We start from the raw sequence: 11,505 nt of genomic DNA, 5'->3' as shown, positions 1-11,505 counted from the left end.
GTAATTTCATGCAAATTTTAACTTCATGTCTGTTGGCTCGCAGGTTTGCTCGTTGTAGTAGTGAGGTGAAGGTAACGCTTTTTAAAGCGTACTGCACCTCGCTGTACAGGCCCCGTAGCCGAATGGCATTTCTCCGACGCCAAACGAAAGCGATACGCCGCTGGCTCTGTCGCGCCAATACGCAAGCGCGATAGAGATAGATATCTACTAGCGCTTCGTTTCGTGAGCGTTTCGTGAGCGATTGTGCCATTCGGCTAGCCACCCAGTACACACAGAAGGCGTACAATGAATGCTCTCCGCGTCCAGTCCAGTATAATAACGCGTTCAGTCAGAGCGGTGTTGGGGTTACCCCGATACTGTAGCGCCTCGGGAATGTTTGCGGTCTGCGGAGGCCCGCACGGCCTGTTTCCACACCACCATGCGATTGCGCGCCGCTGCAGCGCGTGAGGGCCAGCTCTAACACTGTCTTGGCGATGATTGCTGGCCGTCTTGACTGCCCGTACATAGTCCACTGTTGTAACAGGCATGTACGGACTGGATTGGACTTTTTTTTTGATGTAAATATAAATTGTTTTTCATTTAATTTAATTTAATTTTTAATTGGTTAATTTTATGTTTTAATGTTAATTTAATGTTTAATTTATTATTTTTTATGTTTAAATGTTAATTTAATTTAACATAATTTTAATTATAATTTTGATTTTAATTTTAATATTTATTTATAAACATGTAATCAAACTATACGAGCAATAATTGTCTTGAAAGAAATGATTTTTATTTATTTATTTAAGCGGGTTGGTAGATTTTACTTGTAAATGATAATTTTTTGAATCATAAATAATGAATTATTTGATGGATTTGATTTAGTTTGATGTTTATAGTCAGTATTTTGTTCGTGTTGGTGTGGTGAAAAAGTTTGTGTTTCACTCGGTGGCAAAGTTTGTTTAACCTTCGTGCCTTGAAACCCTCGCAACGCTCAAGATTCCACTTTTTGAACCACTCGCTACGCTCGCGGTTCAATATTGGAATCTTTCGCTTGCTCGGGTATCGATATTTTTGTGTGGTTTTAAAGGTGCTAAATGCATATGTAACATACATATTGGTATGCAAATAAAGATCAATTCTATTTTAAGCATTCTTAAAATAATTACCGATTTGGAATCCAATGGTGGACAGTCACAGTAGTTGTCATGGGTGTCGTTAAAATATAGGTTTTCGAGGGTAGTTACTGAATTCAAAATTGATAACCAATTTAGAATCCAAACCAAATGACATTCATGATAACCTAAACAAAAAGTCGGTTAAGTAGTCGGAAAAATATGTCTTATTCCAAAATAAAAGTTTAATATCGTGACTGTGATTAAGCAATATCTAACACATCTATCATAATGATCAATTATAATAATTGCTATCTTATTTGCGAAAATTGTATCTTTATCTGATACCTATAACAGTATAAATGCTGTGATTTGTTGAATTATGTAGAACTTCCGCGTTACCATGTGGGGTAAAGTTTTCGTGTTGTGTGTGGCGGTGGTAAGCGCCGCTGCAAGCCGCTTGCCCAATGCCGATGAGTTAGAGCTGCTTCTTAAATCTAGTGAATTTGGTTTAAGACATTCTGATAATATCCTTGAAGATGCTCGTTTGGATGTGGTGAGTTTTGGACTTGGATTCATTAAATAGGAGATTCTTTCTCTACCTTGATTTATTAGTTATTCGTATCACGTATTAAATATGTATATGCTTGTAATAGTTGCGATAAATACTTAAACAATCATTAAATCAAGTTCAGGTTTATATTTGGTACTTTTAACTTTTATAACTTTTTTTAGACCTTCCTAGATTGCCTAGTTTATACTAATATTAATCCCGATTCTGTCGATCTGTTTTAGCCCGGACTTATTGAAAAATATGGATATCCCTTGGAAATCCATACAGTCACGACTAGCGATGGCTACATCCTGAATATGCATCGTATTCCGCACGGTCGGGATCGGAACACGGACCCTAGTGTTAAGAAGCCGGTTGTTTTCTTGATGCATGGGCTGCTTTCATCTTCGGCTGATTGGGTATTGATGGGACCTGGCACTGCCTTTGGTAAGTAGTTGGTAGGTGTTTTTGCTAATTTAGGTTAAATTATTTAGGTATTGTTTTTCTTCATCCCAATGTGTGACATACTGTGTCCCAGTATAAAAATACAAGATGTAAAAAGAAAATCAATTAGCGGTTATGTCGGATTCTCAGACGATTTCCGATGTACTATTCACCTACAATACGACCGTTATCGGTCAAGATCATACAAACTCTTACTTTGAAAGAAGAACTTTAAAAATTCAGTCCCAATACTCCCAATAGTAAAGTTTTTAGTGCTGAAAGTCTCTCCCAGAAATCCTCAATTGACGTTTAAATACATTAACAATATTTATTGCAATTTAAAACTGTTCCTAGATCATTAGATCGAGTTTACTTAATTACCAGTTTGTTCCAGGTTACCTTTTGGCTGAAGCCGGTTACGATGTCTGGATGGGCAACGCCCGTGGAAACACATATTCGCGCCGGCATATTAGGCTTCGCCCCGATGCCATATTCAACACGGATTTCTGGGATTTCTCTTGGGATGAAATTGGAAACATTGACTGCCCTGCCATGATCGACTACATACTAGCACTCACTGGCAACGACAGACTTCACTACATTGGCCACTCCCAAGGAACTACTTCTTTCTTCGTTATGGGTTCTCTTCGGCCAGATTACAACGATAAGATCATATCCATGCACGCCTTAGCACCGTCTGCGTATTTCGCCAACAGCCAAAATCTCTTATTGAGAGCGATTGCTCAATTTACCAATCCACTAGATGTAAGTCAAATTTCCTTTCTTTATTTTACTGTGTGTTCTATTTTGGATTTTTTGGCCATTATGACAACGCCTTATTTATCATATTTCAGAGTCTGGCTCGTATTATCGGTTTGGGTGAATTCATGCCCAATAATGTCATTATGGCATGGGCTGGTCAGGCCCTGTGCATGGATGAAGTGATTTTCCAACCGATTTGCTCCAACATTTTGTTCCTATTGGGTGGGTGGAATGAATGAAGCCCAGCATAATGCGGTAAGACTTGAATCCCTATTTACAGTACTATTTATTGTACTATTGTGTTCAACTGGTTTAAAAAAGGCACACTTAATAGCTGTGCTAATTATCTGTTTGCCAGTATCATAGTTACGATTACGAACGAACGAGTTACGAGTTACGAGTTAGTTACGATTTATGTAATCGGTCAATGGTATCTTCAGAAGTTTAAATTGCCTCAATATCTAAGTACTAAACGAATGCATAACGTTTTTTACATAAATTTTCTTCACGACAAACAAAACAAAATCTAAGGAGTTGCGGGCGAGAGATCAGAGTATACGTATGTTAAGTCTTAACCCATTTTATTCCAGACAATGTTTCCAGTGAAGCTAGCCCACACTCCTGCGGGAGCTTCTACGAGGCAGTTAGTACATTACGGTCAAAGTGTGAAAGACAAAACGTTCAAGCGTTTTGACCACGGTTCGTTAAAAAATAGGAGACTTTACGGCAGCTACAGAGCACCTGCGTACAATCTTCGAAGAATTACAGCCCCGGTCTTTATTCACTACTCTACCTCGGACCCGTTGGCACATGTTAACGATGTTCAAAGACTGTTTAATGAACTTGGCAGACCCGTAGGCATCTTCCGGATTCCTGATCCCAATTTCAGCCATCTTGACTTTATTTGGGGAATAGATGCCAAAACTCATGTATATGACCGAGTTATAAATTTGCTACAATCCATGGATATACACGGTTAACGACAAGCTTCCGGGCGATTTTACAATCGTTTAGGAAAACGACGGTGAATTCAAAATCTTTTTGAGTGGTCAAGGTTCCACCTTTTAGAGTTTACCGTTATTTTCTTCTAGGTTAACTTTCATGTTGAAGGTTGATGATTCGCCAATTCCAGAGATGTGTTGGATTTAATAAATACTTATTGTTGATTTACAATGCTATTTTTTATCAAGTGCTGTTAAGATAACAGTACACATATTGTAAGATTTGTAAATACATTTTTAAATCCTGATCATTATCTTAGGTACTCACTGTTGCTCTTGATTGCACTGCACCTTACGTCCCTGGCCCCGTAGCCGAATGGCATTTCTACGACGCGAAACGTCACCGAAACGCCGCCGAAATGTAGTCTTCTCTGTCATGCTAATACTTCGATAGAGATAGATAGCTACGAAAGATATGTTATCGTGAGCGTTTGTGCATTAGGCAACGCACATTGGTTTTATTTCACGGATACAAGAATCAATGTGTTGCCCATTCTGAAACGTGACCCAGACTAAATCCAAAAATATGATAAGTACTAAGTATTTATGGCAAATTGAGAGCTTGTTTAAGAAAGATAGGATATTTTTTATCTTTAAAGTAGGTACTTGGTAGTAGTAGTAGTAGTAGGTAGTAAGTACCTAAAACACTTTTTTCTACTCGTCGACTGTAATCTGTCAATTAGGACACCACAGACTAAACTATAAGTGCTAACTTTTCAGTGTTGGATGGATACTCTATGGCAGTTCCGACTCAACTATAATGATATATGTTATTACAAACAATTGGTTGCTAGGTAATTCGATGTTGATACAAAGGTGAATGACGCTATTAACATTAATTTTAACTTGCATGAATGATGATATTTCCGTCCATTGATGATGATGATGATGACTCGTAGAAAAAGTATTGTATACAATAGTGATATAACTAAGCTTTTCACTCTCGTACTATTAGGCCACTCAGCAAGCTTCGTGAATCGTGGCCTAAACATGGTTCTCGACTGAAAAGCTTTGCATTATATGACGATTGTATAAAATACTATTTAATTACATAAAGTACACAGAATTTATAATTTCTTTTTTTTTAAAGGCTGTACAGTGAGTACACAAGGTACAGTGAGTACACGTGATACCTAGAAACGATAAAATAAAACTTAGAATTACTTATAATAATAAAATAGGTAATGTAGTCTCAATAAAATTGATTAAAGTATACTAAACTAGATAATCAGAATATTACCACTGGCTAGAGCCAGTGCGTGAATGGGAGTTAAGGCACTGGTCCCACCGCGAGCTAGTAAATATGAGCTATCGGCTATAAAAACGAACAAAAGATACACAGAACAACAGAAACACAAAAAACACAGAAAAACACAGAAAATATACACTTCTGTGTACTTGTGTGTACTGTGTTCTTCGGGTTAACCCTCCATTTTCGTTGGTGCAAGTGGCCCTTAATCTTATATCTATCTGACTTGTATTCGTCTACTATGATATCACTACAAAGATATCTTAAAGTTTAATGCACTTTAATAGTCATTAACTTAGGTATAAAAGGAATAACTTTTAGTCTAGACCTATTTATCGCCATGATTACATTGATTGTAGTCTTGTTTTGTGGAACTGCAGTGTTGGTTGATGCGGCTCTTGGGCGATCACCACACGCTGATGAAATTGAACAGCTATTTCAAAGACCTGTCAACGCGAGGATATCCAACAGCATTCTTATTGATGCTGTTTTAGATGTGGTGAGTAAAATATACCTTCATTTTATAGGGATAAATTAAAAACAAGTCCCACCCACTTGAACCCTGGAGGAAAGACTGGACTTGCGTTTCTGTGGTTATGGGTTGAAGTTCCATCCAAGACAGGTTATTCCACTTTTAATTTACTTACCTTACAGTTTAATAGCATCGTCTGATGAATTTATCCTACAGAACCCTTTTTACAACTAGGCGTGTATCTCACTGCCTCATTTTCATTTGTGTCTTTGTCTAATTTTCAGCCACTATTGGTCAGAAAGTATAGATATCCTCTGGAAGTGCACCACGTGAGAACCACCGATGGCTACATTCTGGGCATGCACCGCATCCCCCATGGCCGAGGCAGGAACAATGGCGCTGACTTAGACAGACCCGTGGTGTTTCTGATGCACGGCCTACTGTCGTCTTCGGCTGATTGGGTTTTGATGGGACCTGGCAGTGCATTTGGTAAGTCTAAATGTGACTTTCCATGCCTAAAGAGTTCTTACGCATCGAGTGCAATAAGGTCTTTTACATACATAATTCCGATAGAAATCCCAAATGAAAAGGTCCTAATTGGCACATGAGCATAAAGCCCAAAGGAAATCGTCTAAATGTCGATGTTTTGACTAGGTCAGTTAGCTGAAAAGTCCCGATTCTTCTCGTTGCGTCACATACTTTACCTAATGCTGAGGGTCGTGATTCTCTCGTCTTCTTCGTGAGCCACCTTATTGGACTGCGAGTACTGCGACGTCTCGGACTCTTTCCGTTTACGCGGACTGTACCATTTATCCATAACAACAAATAAAAGTGCTTTGTTAATGTCGATTCGATATTAATCCTATTGCAAAAACTCACTATCGATGGCATGAAGGACAGATTAATTAATTTAGGTAGGTATTAGTACGAGTAATAGAAGTATGATTATGATTAATGATAAGGATAACTTTCATAGGGGGTAGTATGATCCACTATGACATACTTAGCGTGTTTGAGCTTGGCCGCATATTCAGCGGCTTACTCAAATCTAAGGAGAGGAAGTGTAAAAGTGCCTACTGTAACCTGTACATACCTAATCTACGAGTACAATAGTTCGCTCCGAACGGAGAACTAGCATTTGTCGAAAACTATCTCGTAGGTTTTGATTTCCAATTCCATCATAACAGCGATACCTATTTATATTATATACACGTTAAATACCCAATTTTTTGCTTACCCATCATAACTGACGCAACGACAGTCCATCTATTTATAAATCCTATCAGTCTCGATTAATAACATCGAACAACCCACCGGATGTGCCCCTTGCCAGCCGTATTAAATGAAATGTAAAAACTTCGCTGCGTGTGACTTGCTTTCGACTAACTCCTATAATTTTATTATGGTTTCAGCTTACGTATTAGCCGACCAAGGTTACGATGTTTGGATGGGCAATGCTCGGGGTAACTACTACTCAAGAAACCACACCATACTTAACCCAGACACTGTTCCACTATTTTGGAATTTCTCTTGGGATGAGATAGGGAACATTGATTTACCTACAATGATTACGTACGTGCTCAGGCACACCGGGAAAGAAAGACTTCACTACATCGGCCATTCCCAGGGCACCACGGCTTTCTTCGTCATGGGTTCTTTGCGACCTGAATATAATGAAAAAATCATATCAATGCATGCTTTGGCTCCAGTCGCGTACATGGCTCATAGCGGAAGCCACTTAATAAAATCTATTAGTGAACTATCGAATCCACTTTACGTAAGTAAACACTATAAAGTACCTACCTATATCATAAAAAAATCTATAGGGCATTTAAATAAATATGACTCTTTTGATTCTAGACTCTTACACGTATGGTTGGTATCGGCGAATTCTTGCCCAATCATAAATTGGTGACATGGGCAGGACAAGTGCTGTGCAGAGAGAAAGCGATATCTCAACCAATGTGTAGCAATATATTGTTCCTCTTGGGTGGATGGAATGAAGATCAACATAATGCGGTAAGATTTTCCATGCTAAATAGTACCTAAAGTATTCTCATCTGCGCACGCCCCCTGAAGGTCCGGAACTTTATTGTTCCGTGATGAGAAAGACAAAGTACCTACATTATAATATTTGTAATAAAGGGAATTGTTACAGACTATGGTGCCAGTAAAATTGGGTCACACCCCAGCGGGAGCTTCCGTGAAACAATTCGCTCACTACGGTCAAAGTATGTCAGAGGGGCAGTTCAGACGCTTTGACCACGGATCACTATTAGGCAACATATTACTTTACGGTACCCCGCAGCCCCCTCGTTACGACCTGTCTAAAGTAACCAGTCCCGTTTTTCTCCACTATTCCCCGTCCGACGCCCTTGCGGACGTTAGGGACGTAGACAGGCTGTTCGCGGAACTGGGAAGGCCAGTGGGGAAATTCAGGATTCCGGATGATCGTTTCGGACATCTTGATTTTATTTGGGGCATCGATGCGAATAAGATCGTTTATGAGAGAGTTATAAACCTTCTTCGGGCTATGGATGTGCATGGTTAATAACAGTTAACGAGATCCGTTGATTACATTTTGGGTCTTCTTGGTAAGTTGGTAGGTATTATTCAGGTAGTGATCATACTATGCTCAAAAGGGCCACTGTACGAATCTTTGTATAAGGAGGCAAGTGTCATTATCAATACTCTGACTTTGCTACTTGGTTCCCATAAACACAAGCGTTGCTATATTTGATGATTTTTATCGAGTACTAATAAAATGAGTAGACAAACATCAAAATGCTGAATAGAAATTTTCAAATAAGTAATCAGAAATATTTAATCACGTATATTTGTTATCTGATATTGATATTATACATGTACCTATTGTAGTTTTGCTACTGGTGTTTTTCACAAGAACAAATAATTTGCTGATTAGCTGTTAGATATGATATCAAATCACTGCTGTAAAATATAAACAGTCGATTTTTTTCCGATTATCATTTGATAATGTTTCAAGATTAATTTATAAGTACTTACCAAAGAATAAGCTGAAATTAAAAAAAAAAATGTTTCATTTAGGTACGTAGTAGTAGTTTACGTAAATCAGACGTTGAGTAAGAAACATTTTGGCTTGTAATTGGGTTGAACTGAACTAGATCTTACATATTTTGAAATCTCAGATTGTGTGATTAACATAATTTTTCAGCAAAGGACATATAAGCCATTTTACAATTTAATATGGTATATGTTTCGGATACAAAAACACAACTACTAATACGTAGGTACCTACCCAACCTTTGATTGAACAGGTTCCTACTGTTCCTAGTTCAAGTAAAGCAAGTTCGTGCATCTGCTTTAATGTATTCTGATTGAACTTCGTCGAAACCTTATCTGCTGCTCAGATAATTGGTATCTCCTGTAAATAACGCACGGACTTATAAATAAAATTACTCTAACCTCGAGTTACTTATTTGGATACTATATTTTATGCTCCATTGTGGGGTTGTGTTCGTTCCCTTAAATGCATTTTTTTATTCGTATAATAAATGGCTTCCTTCTACCAGGCCAATGTCAAGGGATACATACCTAGATGTATAAAATAGTATTTTCTCAAACATGGTATGAAATATTAATGTTATGTGTAGTTATGTGCCTTATAATTGGCAGCGAAGTATGACGTTGCAGGTGCGGCTAGGACGATTGATAGATAATGGAATTTCATACAAACCTTGCAGGCCAAGGCCGGCAAAGTCTTCTTTTTTAATTTCCAAACACAGATAATTGTGACATAACATCCAGGTATTTAGCCAATTAAAAAAAAACTATAAGGGGCTTTATAGACGTGCCGACTGCAACTGGTACGGGCCCTAGACAATATTTGATTTTGGGTGCGTTTTCATACAGAAAAAAAAATTTTCGTTTTTTTTGAATTTTTTTTAACTTTTTGTTTTTTTATAAGCGTATACGGGGCATCAAAGGGGAACGAAAATTCGATTATTTTTGCGCTACGACGCACTGTTTAGGAGATACAGCCATCCAAAGTTACTATTTTCAGTAGACTTTATTTATTTCATACCATGTTTGAGAAAAGCACTATACATACCTCGGCGGGAAATGGGGTTGCCCGCCTCAGACCTATCCGTCTATATGTCTTCGGCCGGCAACCCCCTTTGTCCCGGCCTCTGTAGTAATGTACTATTAAGCTTCTTCAAACGAGGCCTTCGCGATGCACTGGAGAATAGCTGGAAACATAAAACATAGTGATTCAATGCTCTTTGGCTGGAAAGAGACCACGAACTGCCGAGTGATGTCCGTAGAATTGGTTATTCGCATCTCCAAACGAATTCTTGATTAACTGCACCCTTTGTGTAGGCTATTCATTGCATAAATATCCTATCAAAATTAATACATTAAGCAGCAAATGCAAAAAATATATTTGGAGGGCGATCCGCCATGTTTCATGGATCAATCGAAAATCCCTACAAACCTACAAACTACTTTAATATTTATGACATTGACACTGACACTTGTCTATGACAGCGGCAAGAAAGGAAACATTCTGTACGCGCTGTAATATGTGATTGCAAAAGAAGAAAAGATCGCTGCAAAATTAGTACCTACCTATTAGAAATCGTGCATTGCAAGACTCGCTCTTTCTTAGTTCCAAATAAGGGCTATCGTCACAATGAGGAATAATCGTGGCAAGATAAAGAAATTTATTTCGCCAATAAACAAACAACTAAATTAATCAAGATGTAACTACAACCTTCACCATGGACTCAACTAGTACAAATTCACATGAGGTAATGACCTCCAATTTAAAGCAAATAATCAACCACAAAGGAAAATCCTTCATACGGGAAGTGCTTTTGGCGGATGCAAATGTACCATACAAATTGACTGTAGACCGAAGTAAAAACAAACTGTTTTTCTGCATAAATGCCGACGACTTCTCTGACCAAAGTTTCCATTTAGTAATGTTAGATCTTGAGACAGGGTCGCCGTGGGTCATCCCAGGAATACGCAATGGGTTTGCGAGCGCTGTAGACCCCGCCACCGGTATCGTGTATCTGGGAGGAAGCAATGGCATCTTCAAATACAATTACAATACCTTAGCTGCTCAAGGTCCCGTGCTCAACAGAGTCGATGTCTTCGATATGTTCTTCAAGAATGAACTCTACTTCGTTGATACAGCAACGCAGGCTTTATCTATTCTCAGAAATTGTAGAAAGGTTCTTGTCAAAGCTCTAAAAGGCTACTTGATTCAGCATTTCGTAATAGATGCCAAAGATGATTTCTATTTCACTAATTCAACTGGTCTTTATGTTATAAATCACGGAAGTCAAGCTGCTACTTTTATTCCGTATAGCGATACCATGAACTTCAGGGGGGCGGCCGTGGATACTGAGGGACGCGCACATTTCATCACTGAAGATGGCGTTTATCAGATCGACAAAAATTCCAATCACCTGCAGAAATGGTTATCTGTTCGGAACGGATATGGAATAGCATTCGATAAAAATAATAATATTATTTATAGCGATGAGCGATCTGTTAATAAAATTTATCCTTTAGAAACTACTAACGACCCCTTTAGTGACGATTATAATTGACAATAAAACCACGCAGGAATGCCTAAATATTCGTTTTATTTGCTTACCTAATCGTGAAAACTAAATTTTAAGTAACTAAGCACAAAGTTATCTCACTGATTTAGTTTTCAGTTTTTATGATTGGCATAAACTGTGATAATGTGTTGACAATGTTGGAAGAGTTAATTTTAACGATATCGGTCCAATATGGATACTATTCTCATACTCTATCGAATAAGATGATAAAGTAATCTACTCGTAGGTTTGAGGTCCTGATAGAAAACCATCTAATAGTTCTATGTTTTAGGTACAAAGGGGAAAAGCTGTTGTTTAACTGCACGCGCCATT

General features: G+C 38.2%; 3 protein-coding genes across 3 annotated transcripts; all 3 read left to right on the top strand.

Annotated features, from left to right (window-relative positions):
• Positions 1 to 336: 336 nt before the first annotated feature.
• LOC125231741 (lipase 3-like) lies at positions 337 to 4,029 on the top strand. The gene is given in 7 exon segments (XM_048137304.1): positions 337 to 557; positions 1,486 to 1,653; positions 1,893 to 2,097; positions 2,489 to 2,859; positions 2,949 to 3,089; positions 3,091 to 3,111; positions 3,447 to 4,029. Coding segments are annotated over 7 exon segments (1,380 nt in total). The 5' UTR covers positions 337 to 473; the 3' UTR covers positions 3,837 to 4,029.
• Positions 4,030 to 5,431: 1,402 nt separating this feature from the next.
• Positions 5,432 to 8,454, top strand: LOC125232164 (lipase 3-like). Its single transcript, XM_048137793.1, has 5 exons — positions 5,432 to 5,605; positions 5,863 to 6,067; positions 6,991 to 7,355; positions 7,439 to 7,597; positions 7,737 to 8,454. The coding sequence occupies exons 1-5, from the start codon at positions 5,447 to 5,449 to the stop codon at positions 8,127 to 8,129; spliced, it is 1,281 nt and encodes a 426-aa protein (XP_047993750.1). The 5' UTR covers positions 5,432 to 5,446; the 3' UTR covers positions 8,130 to 8,454.
• Positions 8,455 to 9,644: 1,190 nt separating this feature from the next.
• On the top strand, positions 9,645 to 11,208 carry LOC125232163 (ommochrome-binding protein-like). Its single transcript, XM_048137792.1, has one exon. The coding sequence runs from the start codon at positions 10,339 to 10,341 to the stop codon at positions 11,176 to 11,178; it is 840 nt and encodes a 279-aa protein (XP_047993749.1). The 5' UTR covers positions 9,645 to 10,338; the 3' UTR covers positions 11,179 to 11,208.
• Positions 11,209 to 11,505: the final 297 nt, after the last annotated feature.

This window comes from Leguminivora glycinivorella, chromosome 12 (assembly GCF_023078275.1).
Source record: "Leguminivora glycinivorella isolate SPB_JAAS2020 chromosome 12, LegGlyc_1.1, whole genome shotgun sequence".
In the NCBI taxonomy this organism is placed as follows: Eukaryota; Metazoa; Arthropoda; class Insecta; order Lepidoptera; family Tortricidae; genus Leguminivora; species Leguminivora glycinivorella.
Note: the sequence above shows the minus strand (reverse complement) of the source record. Positions and strands in the feature narration are given on the sequence as shown.

Coding starts and splice junctions, on each gene's coding strand:
- LOC125232164 (XM_048137793.1), top strand. CDS start 5,447: ATGATTACATTGATTGTAGTCTTGTTTTGTGGAACTGCAGTGTTGGTT. Junction 5,606..5,862: donor TTGATGCTGTTTTAGATGTG/GTGAGTAAAATA, acceptor TCTAATTTTCAG/CCACTATTGGTCAGAAAGTA. Junction 6,068..6,990: donor GGGACCTGGCAGTGCATTTG/GTAAGTCTAAAT, acceptor TTATGGTTTCAG/CTTACGTATTAGCCGACCAA.
- LOC125232163 (XM_048137792.1), top strand. CDS start 10,339: ATGGACTCAACTAGTACAAATTCACATGAGGTAATGACCTCCAATTTA.